At 41.1% G+C, this 17,495-nt stretch overlaps 1 protein-coding gene across 3 annotated transcripts; it reads right to left on the minus strand.

The window, feature by feature from the left end:
* Window positions 1–85: 85 nt before the first annotated feature.
* klc2 (kinesin light chain 2) lies at window positions 86–16,500 on the minus strand. Of its 3 annotated transcripts, none has more exons than XM_046063874.1 (14): window positions 16,415–16,500; window positions 12,668–12,913; window positions 12,237–12,576; window positions 9,032–9,248; window positions 8,749–8,938; window positions 8,468–8,641; window positions 8,169–8,268; window positions 7,313–7,362; window positions 7,047–7,114; window positions 6,128–6,236; window positions 5,711–5,863; window positions 5,323–5,447; window positions 3,304–3,361; window positions 86–3,058 (listed from the first exon to the last, which is right to left on the minus strand). In XM_046063874.1, the coding sequence occupies exons 2-14, from the start codon at window positions 12,893–12,895 to the stop codon at window positions 2,975–2,977; spliced, it is 1,896 nt and encodes a 631-aa protein (XP_045919830.1). In that variant the 5' UTR covers window positions 12,896–12,913; window positions 16,415–16,500; the 3' UTR covers window positions 86–2,974. The 3 variants fall into 3 exon arrangements, with proteins under 3 accessions (XP_045919830.1, XP_045919829.1, XP_045919831.1); XM_046063873.1 differs by having other exon boundaries at window positions 16,293–16,461; XM_046063875.1 differs by lacking the exon at window positions 16,415–16,500 and adding an exon at window positions 15,722–15,804.
* Window positions 16,501–17,495: the final 995 nt, after the last annotated feature.

The following is a 17,495-nucleotide window of genomic DNA, read 5'->3' on the forward strand; positions in this document are numbered from 1 at the left end:
ACTTTGATATGGTCTAAAAGACAAAAACGTCATCTCCACAGTTTCTGACAGCAGGGAAGAAGATGAAAACGTACGAGACACAGAATCAGTTTGAAAAGTGGAGTTTGTATTTATTGAAATTTTGATAAAATACACGCTAGGTTGGCCCTTTCACAATAAGATCCATCAAATCATCAGCAATACAGGAGCAAATAAGTCCCTCACACCTATACAAGACCTTTAAACCCACAACATTAACCATCCATGGCTCTGAGTGAATGCACTCATCTCAGAGAAACAAAGATATGATCCATGTTTGGATCAAAATCTTCCTCATCATCAAACGGAACTATTTTCATTTACGCAGTTTGCAATTCGTAGCGAGTCTGAGATGCTTGGGAAACCCCAGAAATATCCAGAACAGCACCAACTCTTAACCTGGTCAACAGGTGACTGATCAGAATGATTGATTAGTATTGGTATAATAGTTTGGGGTGCAGAGGAAGCCACAGTCAGGAAAAAGGTCTTTCTATAATATTTCCTTTTTTTTTTGGAGAACTACAAATTAATGTTAAACTAACTTTTGTACACAGCTACATGGTGTTGAGATGGTGTGTGTGATTAAAAGACAATTCCCATGATTCCTGTGTGTGTGTGTGTGTGTGTGTGTGTGTGTGTGTGTGTGTGTGTGTGTGTGTGTGTGTGTGTGTGTGTGTGTGTGTGTGTGTGTGTGTGTGTGTACAAGTGGCATACAGTAAACATACATAGAAAGGTTGTATACGGATAATTCTGTACATTATTTGCTGTGAACGACACTTAAAGCACTTTTCCTGCCACAACCGTCTTTCCAAAGCACTTTCCATCATTTCTTTTTTGCTTTGACACACTTTCTCTACTCCTTCATTCCTTCATGCCTGTATTTCTTCATTACTATCCAAAACCGGCGCCACCTTGCACATTCAGCACAATCACAAGCTGATAGAATAATAAGCACTTTTATTTTAGACTCAGCATTGTGACATCAACAAAAGGTGACTTCAAGAAGGGCGACTGCAGGTTATTTACGGCACGTGGCGATGGTGTGCATGCACCATCGTTGACGAGGTGCCTTCACGACAAACCTGCGTCTTACTATTTCTAAAATCTGACTCAGATTGTCAAGATTAACCTTCTTGTATTAGAACATTTGGGATGAAAAAAAACTAAACAATCTCTTGACAATCTCATCACAGTTGATGTCACAAGGTGCCGAGCCCGATTTCGACTTCACGCAAGACGTGTACATTCTGAGGACAGTTCTCTTGGTATTGGTCTTATTTTGGTGGAGCAAACAGCACAACAAGAAAATCCAGCGTAAATGCCACCAGACCCCGACAATCTACATAAAAATTAACATTCAAATAACCTGTTTTCATTACCTTCAACATAAAAAAGCTCCGAGTCCAAACAGGAAAAAGCATCAGCACAACAAAATCCATTGAGGGCGGATTCTCATCGGTCAGATTACTTCAAGTGTTTGATTACGACTGATGAAATCCATCCCAGTCAGCATTAAAAACAGAACAGTGAAGATTGGTTTGTACAAAATGATACATACTCAGCAACAGTAAATGAGGGAACAACAACAAAAAAAAAAAAAAAATCACAAGAGAAATCCTGTTAAGTAAACATAAGGTCATTAAGGTAGTTACCCATATTTTTAAACGTGGGTTGATTATGCCTTGAATATCCTGGATTAATGATTGTAAACAAATTACATCTAAATATCTTTCACAGCATTTTCCTTCAATATTATTCAGACTTATGGCTGTTTGGTAAAATCCTGGACATCCTGGCAGAAGGTACCTGAAAGTAATGATTACAGTGTTCAATTTCAACTTCCAGTTGTACCACATAGGTAGAATTTAGAAGGGTGATTCAGATTTACAATTGGTAATGGGTCTCTTACAATTTCAAATTAACTTTCTGGCCCAATTTTCTTTCTGGTCTGACCAGTACAGGACACAGAAGAAACTATAATATACATTACTGACAAGCTCAAAGTGCATTCTAACAGCATATTTTAGTGTTTGAGGTACTAAATTTATCAGGTTTTATAACATTTTCATTGACATGATGAACTAAGTGCCAATTTCAATGTTTCCTTTATCTTTCTCTCTCGTCCTTGCCTTCTTTTCCAGTCTTTCCCCTTCATACAAGTAGGATTTTCACCAACTGAGACGCTCTTTTTAACCCAATCGAGTGTAAACAAAAGAAAAACAAAACAAGAAAAAAAATCAATGTGCATTATATACAAAGAATGAAATATCAATCAATAATTAAATAAAACTGTATATACATAAAAAAATAAAATAAAATAAACCAAGAAGGCAAAAAGTGAGGTTTAAATGGTTAGTGCTAATGTTTTCTGAAAATCCCCATAGATTGCTTGTGTTCTCTTTTTATACCTCTGCTTTCTCTGATAAAACCTAAGCGGATCGTACCATTTTTTTTACCATCAGTGATACGCATTCGATGGCTGGCTAGCATCGGCAAACACTTCATGCTACTGGTGAAATATACAGAGTGCAGTGCTTCTCTCTGAACTGTAGCCGGAGTACATTGAGCCTACCTAAGGTTGAGTGTCTGCACATGAGAGTGTGGATCGAAGAAAGAATGTGAATACGATGCTTTGCTACGGTGCTAAACACGAGGCGTTCAGGTGCAGACATTCCACTTCCTAGTAAGCAGCATGCTGATTAATGTGTATCTAAATATTCTCTTCTGATTGAGGGCAGCGGTTTGTACAGCGAAGCAGCAGCGACAGAGACTGTGTCTTACAGGATGACGTTTAGTGTGGTGGTGCTATTTTTTCCCAGTGTTCTTTTAAAAAATATGCTGCAGGCGCAAGTGTCTGATCTTGCTTTAGGTGTGTTTGTTTGATCAAACCAAGCTGCAAACAGCCTCTCCTCGTCAGGCCGCTCTGCCTCTCCCCAGCCCCACTTCCTGTCTCTGTCTAGCCTATCAGGGAGCTGCGTCTGGATAGGTCCACGTTGCTGGCGCTTAGTCCCCTGCAGTCCGAGAGTCCGGAGTTGGTGTCCTAAAAACAGACCAGTTAATGTTATCATGATATCTGTGGCTGCATTAGCCCACTTTGAGCTGGTAGTTGATTCACTGGATTAGGCAAAAACACAGTGATTTAGCTCTTTCATCTGTAAACAGTTTGTCCGTGTAATTTTCAAACATTCACAATATTCCAGTATGAAAGCGTTTACAAAGGCCAAGTTAAATCATGTGCTGCGCTGAGGCAGGTGTGATGAACACATGAATAAAACATCATTGTACCTGTGTGGTCTCCTCAGTGCTCTTGTTGAGGAAGTTGAGGGAGCTTGCTCTCTTCATTCTGGGCAAAACAAAACAATCAAACAATGAGTCTAAGTCATTAACAACACATCAGAACTGTTCTGATTTTAAATAAATAAATAAATAAATAAATAACTAAATAAATAAATAATGTGTTAGGTATAAACTAAATAATAATATTCTCAGCTTTAATCCTGTGTCACTGTGTTAATTGCAAAAATGGATCTTGAACACGGGGGCGTGTACAAAAGTGTATTTGGGTAACTAGCTAGCCCCACTTGTCACATACTCCCCCCACTTGTTGGTCGTAGCAGCTAGCAAAGTAATAAGGGTGAGAGGCGTGTGTTTGGATTTCAGCTGGCAAAAATGTTGTTTGTGTTTTCAAATAGGTGTTTGGGATTTAATACATTCTTGTCTCCCTCATCCTCTGTGTATAAACAGGTGTGAAGGAGATCTGGGTGGAGGCCAATAGTTGTCTACTGTTCAGTTACTACAGCTCTGTATTCACTAAACACGCCCGTTTTTGGGTGATTAAATCACATCCAAAGGATTTGATTTCTATTCAGGACATAAATAGACCACGCTGTTAAAGTCCGTTTAAATGTTTAAAATGTTTAAATGTTTTAATATTATTATTATTTTATTATTGTATAAGTAAGCACATCGTGAGCAATGTACAATCCTGAGTCAATTTCCTCGTACGTGTACACATACAATAAAACTGATTCTGATTCTGATGTTCAGTGTGTTCAAGTTTATGTGGGGTCTTGTGTTGGGGGTTGCAAATTGCAACCAACGGCTCACTCACCGCTCCACCCCTCCCTTTGCTAGCGCTAGAAGCTACAATGGCTGACACGCTCTGTCAGCTCTTGTGCTAAATAAAACATGTAGTCCTTTATTTGTCCAAATTTCACTTATCTTATTTCTAACAAACCAGACGACTACTACTACCACTTCTTCTTGCACGTATTCAACGTAGTCACAAAGAGCGCTCTGTAGAGCTGTTTGTTCTACTATAGAAACATGGCAGCCAGGCGATGTATGTAGATAGAAATGGCTCATTCTAAGGTAATAAAAACATAACTGTTCATTATGTAAGGTCTTTATACACCACTGAAAACATAGTTATGGATATTATATTACATTTCTGTCAATAGATCGTCCTAAATATTACACACTGAATATTTAATTTCATTCAGAAATACGTTACATTACAATTGTTAAAGACACCTTAATTCACGCTTCACTGTGACTTTAACAACGAAAAAGGCTGAGTGGGGAATTCTAAAAGGGCCAAACTAAAACAAGAGCAACAACTACATCTTTAAGTTCCAACATAATGACACATGGCTGCTGCTGAAAAGATAGTTTTGATTAATTCATAGGTTGAAAAACATTTTTTTTTAATTTACTGACAACCATTTTAACTATTGCCATTTATACAAGATTCACAGGTTCCAGCTTCTCAAATGTGAAGTTTTGTGATGCTATTTACAAGGTCAAGAATGAACAAGCTCATTATAAAGTAACTGTCTCTGGGTTTTGTTGGTCAGACAAAAGAAGCAATTTGAAGAAGTAAATGTCTTTAGTTTTCATCTTTGCCAATTTAATTCATGGGGTCTACATAAGTTTCTCAGATGTGACCGTTTTAGTCCATACCACCTCGCCTGGCATCATGGCAGGTCTCAAGGACTAAAGCTAACACTGAAACTAGTAAAAACTAAGCACTTTGAAAAGTAAAAACTAAACTAGAAAACCCGATTTGAAAACAAAAAAGTTAAAGAGAAATAAAAATAAAAACTACTGAAAAATGTAAAACTATAATAACCTCGCTAGGAATTGTGTTTTTGACATTATATAGACAGAATGATGGAAAAACTATATTCAATAATAATAATAGACAATGAAAAGCATTAGTTGCTGCCCTACGCCTAACTCCTGATTGACTTATTTATATCAAGCTTACACACACACACACACACACACACACACACACACTACCCTGGGTTGCGAGGTTCTTGTGGTCCGCTCCCCTGCAGCTTCTTCACCAGCATCTCGCTGCTCCTTCTCAGGGCGTCGCGAATCTTCCCGAAGGAGCCGCTGCGACGCAGAGACCCATTCCCATCCTGAGAAAAGATGAAACACAAAACTAAGTCAGCATTTACTTCAGACATTAACTATTCAGGAGATTTCCTGTTAAGTCTCCTCACACTAGACAGACTGGGCTCCCTTTTGATGTTTCTGGTTTAATCTCAGCTATGAGCTAAGCTGCCCCGCTGAAAGCCAATTCTACATCCACTTGTCAAATAACTGCATCATTAATACGACTCTATCTGCCTTGTGTGCATGGTTTGTACTTTACGTGATGAAATTAGTAATACTAACTGACCCCGTTCCATTCGGCGGAGTCGTCACCCTCATTCTCCCCCCGCTGCCCCCCCGGCCCGTTCATTCCTTCTCTGCTGTGTCGTCTGTCGCCGCCTCCCGCTCCCCCGTCCTTCAGCAGCTCCACCACCTTACTTTGGTTGATGGCATCAATTCCCTGCGAGAGACAGACAGAGAAGACACAGACAGCAAGAAAAACAAAGGACAACAGTGATTAAAGGGATTAACAATAGCTCACACAGCATGTCTACCTTGTTTACTACAACGTGCACACATTAGCTTCATGACTGATCTTCAAACTAGTTTGGCATTGTTTATGCGCTAATAAATCACAGCTGGAATGCCCCGTTGAGCTTAAAAGAACCCAGACTACTAATCTAACAGCAGTAATTCAACCAATCACTGCGTGTCTGTGTAGTACCTGTTTACGTGACTTGCTGGCACACTCCTCCAGTGTTTCTGCTGCCTCCAGTTTGCCCTGACGACGGTACAAAGCTCCCAAGCTTTTGAGAGTTGTGTTCACCGTGGGGCTGCAAACAAACCAATGAAGACATATTATTTTTATTTCCTTTTTAAAATTCGTGTACCCAGATATTTTAGTCAGTACGCATAGGTTTAAAAAGGTATTTCTCAACTAACTTAATCTTTGCTGCATTCAACTTCAATAAAACAAAGTTGAATTGAGCCATAAGATGGTTTTCGGGAATTGCAGCAGTAATATCACAGTACTGTAATACAAAGTTTAGCCAAGTCACAGCCAAGGTTAAACAGTTTGAAGAGCCGGCTCCTTTTATTAGAGTTGGATATTAACCAGCGTGAATTTTTCAAAGCCAAAATGTGAATGGAGGTGAGAACAAACGATGAACTCTCACGTTGCTTTAAGCACCTGATAACCCACTGAAATCTATTTTTTCCATCAGAACTTTTTTGTTTACAAGGACCAACAGGGACAAAATAGTAAATTTTTAACTGTCTCCCACGTTACACTCCAATATTAAAAAGGCCCTGACGACACCTGGACTGCACTCGAGTAAAATGCATCTTAAAAAGACCGACGTAACTATTAGTCTTTTTCACATGAAATGGATAAATAAATCTCTCCTGAATAAGTACCTGCACTCACTGCAGTAGACCTGCACACCGTAAAGACTGTTTATACTGGATATCATTGTATTTGATCTGTTGGATGAACGCTCTTTGTGTTTCTTTTCTTTTAATGACATCACATCTTCCAGGTTATTTTTTTGACATAAATGGATTTTATTCGCAAAACCTTTAGCAACGAGCAGTTCAATTAAAAACATGTGTATCTGCTTCCTGACTTCAAACGTCTGACTCACCTGTCCACCTTGCAGGCCTTATACCAGCTCCCATACTCCACGTATGGGCCAGAGTCCTTGCGCTTACCCTAAGAGAGACAGCGACAGAGAGAGGGACAGAAAAAAGATGAAAGAGGCAGTGAGCAAAGTATGAAACATAACCCTATAAAACAGCCTATTACAAATCTCTGCTGTTTTCCATCAATCTTATTTTGCATTCCAGATATTTTCCATAATAAGCCGCCTGCCAGCCACTGACGATGTAAAGGTCAAGCTGAAGGACTGACCTTGCTCTCCTCTCTCTCCTCTGCGTGCATCCAGATCGGCTTGTTGTCATCTGCAAAATGAGGACAGAAAAAAAAAAAAATGATATAACTGCTATATGATAGACAAGAACAATGTCATGTGTGACATACGTGTATAACAAAACAAGGGAGGAAAGGAATAAATGAATGAATTAGAAAATAACAAGGATCCCTGGACTGACCTACATTTCAAAGTGAAGCCTCTCTGTCCATGTAAACACGTGATTTAAAAAACAAAACAAAAACACACGGCTGCCTTTCATCAAACTCTTGCAATTCCAAATTCCTGGCAAGGCCCTCTCTCATGCCGGGCATGTGAGCGCATAAGGGTTTGATGGGCTTAGCGGCAGCGGCAGAGAAACATCTACATTAAGCTGCTTCGCACGCTTCGATAGCACAGAATAATCCCCTGACCTGCTGAGAGCACCGAAGGCGAAGGCAGGGATCAGGGTGTGGCCAAAACAAAAAACCCAGATCCCAAAACACAGCAACTGTCAGGGGAACTGAAAATTGGGCAACTGGACGTGTTCACGCCAGCTTTTACCAAACAGAAAAGATTAAAAAGGATCCTGAGCAATATTAACAGGACAGTCATGTGCATATTTGTCAGTACATGGACAAATATTCTGATGGAGCTGGAAATTGTAATAGTTTTGACTTGACTTTTTCCTTTTCAGTCACTTCCTGGCATATATATATATATATAATATTATATTACAGGCCTATAATAGAGTCCAAAGCCTGATCCACATCCACCAGCACAGCCTGCACCCTAAATGACTTTGCCATTATGTCCGCTCCCGTGCAGCTCAGCAGTTTGAACGGTGGCTCAACTCACTGTTGACAGAGCCAAACTCCTTCTCGTGTGCCCTGGTCAGGATCTCTTTGTACAGAGCCTCAGCGTCTTTGAACTTCCCCTGCTTCAGGTAGCACGTCGCCTGAGGAGAAGCGACACGTCATTTATTCATGTGTCTAAACTGGAAAAGCTTGTGGGCAAAAACGTATAATCGTGTCATCAACATGTCATCAGGATAAGATCGGAATACAGAAGAGCAGAAAACACACAAAAACAATCTTTCACTACTGCCTGTCAAATGAAACCTCTATTATTCTGCGGGTACTTAATAATGACCCCACCAGGTTATTTTTGGTCTTGGCCACGTTGGGGTCATCGGCTCCCAGTTTGGACTCGTAGATCTCCAGGGCTCGTCTGTAGTAGTACTCCACCTCGTCGTACTTGCCCTGGTTCTGACACAGCAGGGCCAAGTTGTTCAGCTGCTTGGCCACATCTGGGTGGTACTTCCCCAACACCTGGAGACAGATTATAATCTGGAGTCTTTCATTCTTGTTACATATGTCCTTTATTTAGATAGGAGGTTTGGTGTTCTGCATTTAGGGCTGGCGGTTCGGGTTTTTACCTTCTCTCTGATTTCCAGCGCTCTCTTGCAGAGAGGTTCAGCCTCCTTGTACTTGCCCCTCTTGCCGTACAGAACAGCCAGGTTGTTGAGGGTCGCGGCCACGGCTGGATGATCCTTCCCCAGCGTCTTCTCTCGGATGGCCAGGGCGTCATTCAGGAGGTGAGCCGCTTCTTTGTACTTGTTCTGATCCCTGGAGGGCAAAACAATACAACAGCACATCATTAAAGATCTGAAATTTGATACAAACTATAAAATGTTTCCCTCTCTCTCTCCACTGCCCCACCTGTACACCAAGGCCAGGATGTTGAGCATGGTGGCTACATCAGGGTGGTCGTGTCCAGACGTCTTCTCCAGGTCCTCCAGGGCTTGTTTGCACAGCGGCACGGCCACCTCGTACCTCCCCTGTGAGGCGTACTGGATCACCAGGTTGTGGAGCGTCCTGAGGCGGGCCGGGATCTCGTAGCCTCCCTGCTGGGCTGCCACCTCTCCGCTGGGCTGGGCTGTGGGACAGAGAGGGGGATATTAAAGTCTCTTGCTATCCATCTGTGATGGCAATATTACGGTCAAACAGATACTTCTCTCTAACTTCTTAAATCTTTAAAAGTCTTGCTCTCAAAGGCGTCTTTCTCCTTAGCATTTATTTATTTCTGGTTTCTCTGTCAGTCTCTCTTTGTGAAACAGCCTGTGTAGACGTATATGAGAAGCATTAGGTCCATCAAAGGCAATGAAGAATTTAATGCCAGAGCCAAGCAGGACAAGAGGAGGATATTCAATCAAACCCACGCCCAGCTGCCATCATCTGTACTTTACTATATTAATCTTGGATTGCTGATGTCCAGAAACAGGAGAAAATCTAATTTTTTTCCTTTGTTAGATTTCCCCTGCTCACAGTTGATCTGATTTCTCCTTCCAATTGCTTCAAGGTTTAAAAAGGACTTTTCTACTCTTTTTCCCTTTCCTCTGCTTCCTTCTGCCACAACTAGGGACAGGTATCAAGAACCGGATTCAAGTTGGAATCTGTACAAAATTTCCAAGAACCGTGGATTTATTAAGACATGTGCATTTAAATTCTGCTTATCGCTTTCTAACTTTTTGCATATTTCTGTGGCGCTCCTGATTGAACTGCAATGAGCATTTTACAGTCCATGAAAGTGTCACTTCATGGACTGCCAGGACCTGCTACAGTGACCTAACTTCTGTTTTCATTCATGGACCATGGCTGACCACAGCAAAAGCTCAAAAGTTTGGCTTAGCTTCACTAAAAAAAGATGACACAGCAAAATACAACACCTGCAGTAAAGATATTTGGTCCAACATGATGACGCATTTACTTCAACACGGCATGAATCTGAAGGAACGCACCATCTTCAATGTGTTGGGTTCTCCCAGCTAACGCTAACAGTAGCTATGTCTCACGCTCACAGATGATCTGACATTCACCTTTTATACTGAAGGCAAACCAAAGACATGGTATCTATTTTTTTCTTAGACATGAGTCCCCAGAGACACACCTCTAGTACAGAAACTCCTTTCACTTGAGCCACTAAGGGAAGATGAGCAAGGAGGAAGTGGATGAAAGTCACAGAGCGGTGACAAGAACTGCGGTTAAAGGGGTTTGAATCAGAACTGAATTTGATAAAATTGAAACAATACTGAACCCCAGCCACAACTTCTACTGTACATTAAAATGATGACATAATTGAAAGTTAACAGCTACTCCTTACATCAAATGAAGCAAAACTAGAAGAAAATGACTGAAGTAAAAAGATAATATGTTATCCAGGAAGAGCACACAAAGGTCAAATCAGATGTCAAAAGAATAATGAACTACAATGATCATCGCAGCAGAGCAAGAGATCTTTATATGTAATAAAAAGGTATATTTTTTATGTTATTGCTAAATGTGAAGTTGACTTTCAAAACGAAATAAAGAAAGCAAAGACTTCAGAGGAGCATTAATGAGCATTTAGTTATTAATAATTAAAGAGACCAAAGGGCACAGTCTGACTGGTTGTCAGGGAGGAGCCCTATATCGTTAACATGCTGCATAAGTGAAATTTTCTATCGGTAATTTGATTTCACTTTATTAATGACACAGATTCACAAACCCACATACCAGCCTGAGTTTCTGTTTAGATAGTCCAAGTAGCATTAACCAAACCACAGCTGCTGCTGTTTTAAATAAATGTTTAGCATCTCATCTAAACTGGAACACATACAACTGCAGGTCTGCCACTTACACAGGGAGCTGCATGTCTGAACACCTGAGAACAACTTGTGCCTCAGTGTTTAAATTACTCTTAAGAGTTCAGATGAGGCCTGAACATTTCAGGTACTGGAAGGTGTTACTGTACTGAGCTCTGAGGGGTTTTCTTTCACACTCCACACATTAAATAGAAACAGCACTGATTCTCTTCCTTGCCTTGCTTACCCTGCAGATATAATTACCTTCTATAAAATACAATGCAGCATGTTCTAACAACTTCAACCTGAATAAAACTATGAATTATTAGTACCCTTGTCCACCAAAGCGTTTTTTGCCAGCTGAAAACGCCAGCTGCTCTTCTGAAAACGCCCAGCAGGGAGCGCTAGCGGGCGTTTTTGAGTCGCAGCATTTTTAACGCCTGCTTTGGTTGCTATGACACATTTGTTGCAAGTAGTTCTACCTAACTTTACTGGATGTAAAAATGTCGACACAGAGTAGAGTAGGCTACTTGCTCTGTCTGTAAGAGAAGGCTGAAGCAGGTACAGAGAGAGGACGGACTCGCCGTATGTGGGTTCATGAGATTTTGTGGGCGAGGAAAGATCTCTGTGAGTACCACCGTTTGGTCCAAGAGCTGAGGTTCGACGACGCCCGGTTCCAGGATAGTAACCGTTTCTACGGTGTAGTATTTGTCCCGCCCCTCCTGCACTGTGATTGGACAGCTGAGTAAAAAGTGACAGTGATGAGCGCAGCGTTTTTCCCCCAAAGTTGAACATTTTTCAACTCTCGGCGGCCGGAGAAAAAAAACGCTCAGCGCCTCGTTACGCTGCTGGCGTTTTTACCGCTTGTAAAAACGTGGCGCTCCCATTGTTATGAATTGAAAAAAAGATGCTGGCGTCTGAAAAAAACAAAAACGCTTTGGTGGACACGGGCCTAAATAGTTAATCAAGAGCAAATACATTTCACTTTGCAGCCATAGTTAAGGTTCAGACTCGTTTGCACAAACACAAATTCACAGTTTGGATAGCAGAGAAACCATTTTATATACCAAACGTGAATTTTTTGATTATCTGACATTTTATAAAGCAAATTATTAATCGAGTGATCTAAAATAAATTATCTGGAGATTAACTGATAATGAGAATAATGGTTACTTGCAGCCCTACTGTAAACTTTGTGTGTGTGTGTGTGTGTGTGTGTGTGTGTGTGTTTAACATCTTGTTGTCATCTCCCAAACCAGAGCAAAGGCCTGCATGAGGTCTAATAACTGCCACTGATTTCATACCTGGTCCCTGGTCATCATCGTTGGGGAATAAGTCATCCAGGCTGTCCTTTGAAGTGTCTCCTCCTCCACTTCCACCGCCGCTGCCACTGGAGCTCTGGTTCTTCTCTTCTGAGGGCGAGACGTCATCGTCGAACTTCTTGATCTGGTTCATGAACTCCAGGTGCTTCTTCTCCTCCTCCAGCTGGGCGACGCTCTGCTCGCTGCGCTGCAGCTTGTGCTGCGTCCCCGCCAGCTCGTCCCGCAGCCACTGGTTCTCCTGGCAGAGGCGGCGCACCTGAGCGCGCAGCTTCTGCTTCTCCGACTCCACGGCGCTCAGGTGGCTCGACAGGGCGATGATCACCTGGGGGAAAGGGGAAATGAAAATATAAATTAAACTTCTCCAAGCTGAACAAAAAGCATCCCATACAACAAAAGAGGACTGAGCCTCTCACCTGTGCCTCTCCCAGGCCCAGCTCAATGGCCTCCAGACTCTTGCGGAGCAGCCCAGATTTCTCCTGGGCGGCGGGCGGCTGGGTGCAGTCCAGCAGCGAGTTGAGGAGCTGGGCGTGTTCGCCGCGCAGCGTCTCCAGGCCCTGCATCACGGCCTTAGTGTTGAGGACAATCTCATCCTGGCTCAGTCGCTCCAGGGCTTCTTCACGTGGATACACCATGGTGGACATTGCCTGGTTTCATACACACTGCGGGAAAGAAAAGGAAATCAGAACACAAGGATGACAAAGATGTCTTATCTGTGGGATGGAAGGTCTTTTTGCTGAGTGTGCATTGTCTTTGTCCTCTCCTGCTCAGTGCAACCACATCCTTTATCCGTTTGTCCCTGAGGTCAAGAAGAGGACAAACAGACAAAAAGAGAGAACAGACGAGATGAGAAAGAAAGAAAAGAGGAAAGGGAGGTGGAGGAGGATAGAACAAAAAGAAATAGGATACATTAACGATGAGGGAGGGAGCACATAAAGAGATACTTGATGAGAAGGTCAATAAGGAAGAAAAACAAACTGAAAGTAGAAAAAGACGATAAACACAGATTACAGGTCTTGCGATCATGTCAGATGTTGTTCTCCAGATGGAAGAAAACATGTTTGTCAACAACAAATGTCACGATGTCACGTCATGATTTTAATTGTTGTTAATTGTTGTTGCCATAAATAACAGGTACACTGCAGTGAAAACAACCTTAATGAAGAAAGCAACATTGGAAACAGCGGCAACAGGAGGACGTTGACACTCCTGAGACACATTTACTGCACGATACCACATTTAAATTTAATACATATGATTACAGAGGTTAAAAGATAGAGAATATTAAATATAATGTAGCTGGAGACTATCTAACGTGTATCCTGTTCTGAACTGAAAGTCTTTTCTCTGTTTTTCTCTACAAATTCAAAGAGGTCAACAGCCAAATAGTAGTTTCCCATTTCATTATTGCATAACACCACCTTGGGAAGTTGGACTAGGTGGAAAGCGACAAGGTGTGTATGTGTGAGAGTAGTATATGTATAGTTAAAACCCTTTCTAATTACAACAAGAGGATTCCTCTGAGCTTGAACCTGACGCAGCAGCTGCCAGTGATCATAAAGCCAATTAAAATGAGACGCTGTCACTCGACAGGGCTGTTGTTCAGAGGAGAGACTCATTCAGAGGTGAGACGATAACGTCAAAATCAAATATCACAGAGGGATCTAAACCGGAGCATGCGTGTTGAATCTGCATGGACGACATTATCAGCTGATCACAGATATATCAATATGCACAGGTCGGCTAAACAAGAGATTTCAGTACAGAAACGCCTCAGAGATGATTAAACTGTTTGTCCCCCAGAAAGTTTACTTGTTAAATGTAAAATGTCCCGACTCACTACATATCTTGGTCACAAGACATACATACACACATTATATATATAGCGTAACAGCCTTTCAAAACTTGCCTGGGTCGGGCTCTAATCTAATGTTTCTAATGTTCAGGATAATGACACTAAGGGACTACTGACCTCAGTCACCAGACAAACCTGAATATAAACTCCTGTATCAAAATATTTTTGATTCACTACCTTAATATTGATCGTGTGATTACAGCTGCAACTAAAAAAAATCTTCATAAATTCATTCTTTCATTTTTGCTTTAATCATTTAGTCTGTACATGTCCCAAAGCCCAAAAGTGACATATTTGTATTCTTTGTGTTTGTCCAATAAGCAGTTGATAAAAACCCCCAAAGATTTTTAAATCACAATTAGAAAAGCAGCCTGTGCTCACATCTGAGGAGGTGGATAATTTTACTTCAACAATGATTCAAATCAATAAATCAACAACTTGTTAAAGCACCACATGTGGTCGATGTTTGGATTGGACAATTGAGACTTTCAGATGACATCTGACGGCTGTTATGGTCTGTAAAAAGAAACCATAAGTGACGATGAGTGACCACACAGGTGCAGAGGTGTTCACTGTCCACTTCTTAATCTGCAACAAACAGATACATTCTGAATATATTCCTAATGTAGCCTTTGGGAAAAGACAACTGTCAAGCTGTATGCTTATATCTTAGTTTGAATGTTCAGTATATCAACATGTATGTCCCAGTGGTAGACAGATCCAGGCAGATAAGATTTGGCCCAGGAAATGGTCAATTTTTCTCCTTAGCATGCGGGCCTGAATATTGAGCAGCTGTAAATGAAACGGTTGCAGCAGCAGCAGAGGAGACAATTTTGCAACATCGTGACTTTCTCCTTTTTCCTGCTTTGATGTGGGAGGCGCACCTGTTCTCCCCTCCCTCCCTCTCTCTCTCTCTCTCTCTCTCTAGCTCTCCCACCCCCTCCCATCCGCCTCACACACTGACTGCAATGCACCAATATTCACACTTCCCTTTCCAAGCCCGCCGTTAGCTAAACGCAGAGAGACAAGCTGAGAAACGGCAACGTTAAAACTAATGCTATCCCTCACTGGTGCAGCTTTAATTTGACTGTTCTTTAGTGCACAAACAAATAAATGAGCCGGTGGATGCTCGAGGCCTGTGGCCCGGGAGGGGCGGCAGCGTTTGGCTTGGCAGCAGATCAATCAAGGTGACCGACACAGCAGAGAGCACTGTTCAAAAAAACAGGACAATGCCGAAACAGATGATTCGTAAAACCATCGCCATTTACTGCAAATGCGTTCAAATGTCTGGTTCCGACGTGTAACCTGTTTGTAAACAGTGCAGGCCCGAGCACCGACATGTTACACGATGCACACGGATACACAGTATATAGTGCGACTGTAAGTTACATTGTTCACCATATGCCCAGATAAGAATATAATATAATAAGGCACATTTAAAAAGTCATGCTTCATAAGTAAAAACACTGGAGAGTGGAGACTGCAGATGACACATTCACGGACCTCGCAGAGGATGTAACTTAACGATTGATTTGACAGCTTAAAATATATGTTTTTTAAGTATACAACTACGACTTCATGCTCATTTAAATATTATTTATCCGTGTTTTTTTACCTTCATCGAAGACAAGTGCGATGCTTTCTGTCCCTCGAACAAAGCAGGACAATGTTGTGATGCTCCAGACAGACCAGTGTCAAGTCCACTGATCTAAAACAAACTGCTTCCGGATGTGTTTTCCAAAATAAAACCTCTTTTTTTTTTTTGTTAGAGCGACGCACATTACGTCGATAGAGCATGCCAAACACGACTATGCAGGTTATCAGTGAGAATGAAGTTATGTTATTAAATGTTTTTATTACCAAAACGTTATTTAGCGAAGCAACTGATGCTAAACGTCCGTCAGTTATTAATTAACACTAACTGATAAATTAACGGCAGCTTTACTTTAAAGGGCGCTGGGTGCTGTGAACTGCCTTTATTTTACCTGTCTTGTTCATTACACGCTTCTTCTCACGTTATTTGGCCAGACAAGGTAACACCGAAATAGCTCCCACACCACTAAGTTTAGTGTAATACGATTACAATCCCAGCTGAAGTCTCTAATTTAGCTAGCTTTCAACAGTTGCCTTGGCGAGCTCCTAACGGTAACGTTAACTTCTCCTCCTTCACCTTAACGTTAACTTACCCAGATGTCACTTGACAATGGAGAGGACAGCAAAAAAGCTGTTAAACGTGACCACAGTGTTGGCCGTTACTGGCTGGTCATCCCCAACACTTTAATTCAGTAAAAACATTAACTGATGTTACCGTAGATGTGCTTCAAATGTGACAGCTGGGAGACGAAAAATGGCTGTTCTCCCAGAATCCGCGACCAAAGATGACGTACAACATCGAGATTATTCACGTTTGCCAAGCGGGGCGGGAATTATCTTGCGCATGCGCATAGACGAAGTGCCGCCCCAGCTACCGTCTGATCCACTAGCATCTTCTAATAATCTTTTCTCATTGAGGTTTTGTAGCTTTTTCATCAGTTGTGTATGTTGTCAATTTAACATAGATAAAATTATTTTTTTCCTATCTTTAAACTACTAAATACCCCCTGAGGCTTTGACCACACGCTAATGGTTACAGCTTTTGGCTTATGTTGATTTTTAAACACAGGACAGTGAAACGTTTAATTAGTAAGTTATTACATGATCACTTTTTATATACAGTCTATGAATTAAACCTGATTTTAAAATAGATGGATGCTAGTTAATCTTTCATTAAAATTAATCTAATTTCTGACTAATCTCTGCTAAAAACGAAACAGTTGTAGGTGGAAGTGAAGCCTCTTGCTTTGCTCATGCTCTTTGTGTTCTGATATCAGCAAAGGCCCCATCCAAAGATGAGGGCAGCACAGAGGGCAGCAGGGTAGTGAGAGGCCCGCTGTGCACCACAGACCTGCTTCACAAGCATCATGTGCACTATTTACAATGTCACTCCTTATATCACTTTATGAAATGCAGTGTTTACCCATTTTAATATTTTATTCCCAATAAAAAGCTTTTATTCCTGGATCAGTTGGAAAGTTATGATGAGAATGTACATGCACATGTAAATATGATGGAATATGCCATATTGCACATATTCCATTTAATTATTTTATATAGTCAATTTTTATATTTATAAATTTATATACATACAAATTCTCAACACAAAGCCGGAGTAATGCACATGTAAATAACCCCACATTGTTTTGTTTTTCTTTTACACATACTTTGATAATTCTTTTATAACTTGCATCGGTTTATTCCATATTTATATACTTTCTATTCTATATCTATTCTATTTCTATTTATGTCAACTGTATGTTTATGTCCATATCTAGCACCTAATCACCTCGTCC

The sequence above is a fragment of the Micropterus dolomieu genome, linkage group LG12 (assembly GCF_021292245.1).
Source record: "Micropterus dolomieu isolate WLL.071019.BEF.003 ecotype Adirondacks linkage group LG12, ASM2129224v1, whole genome shotgun sequence".
In the NCBI taxonomy this organism is placed as follows: domain Eukaryota; kingdom Metazoa; phylum Chordata; class Actinopteri; order Centrarchiformes; family Centrarchidae; genus Micropterus; species Micropterus dolomieu.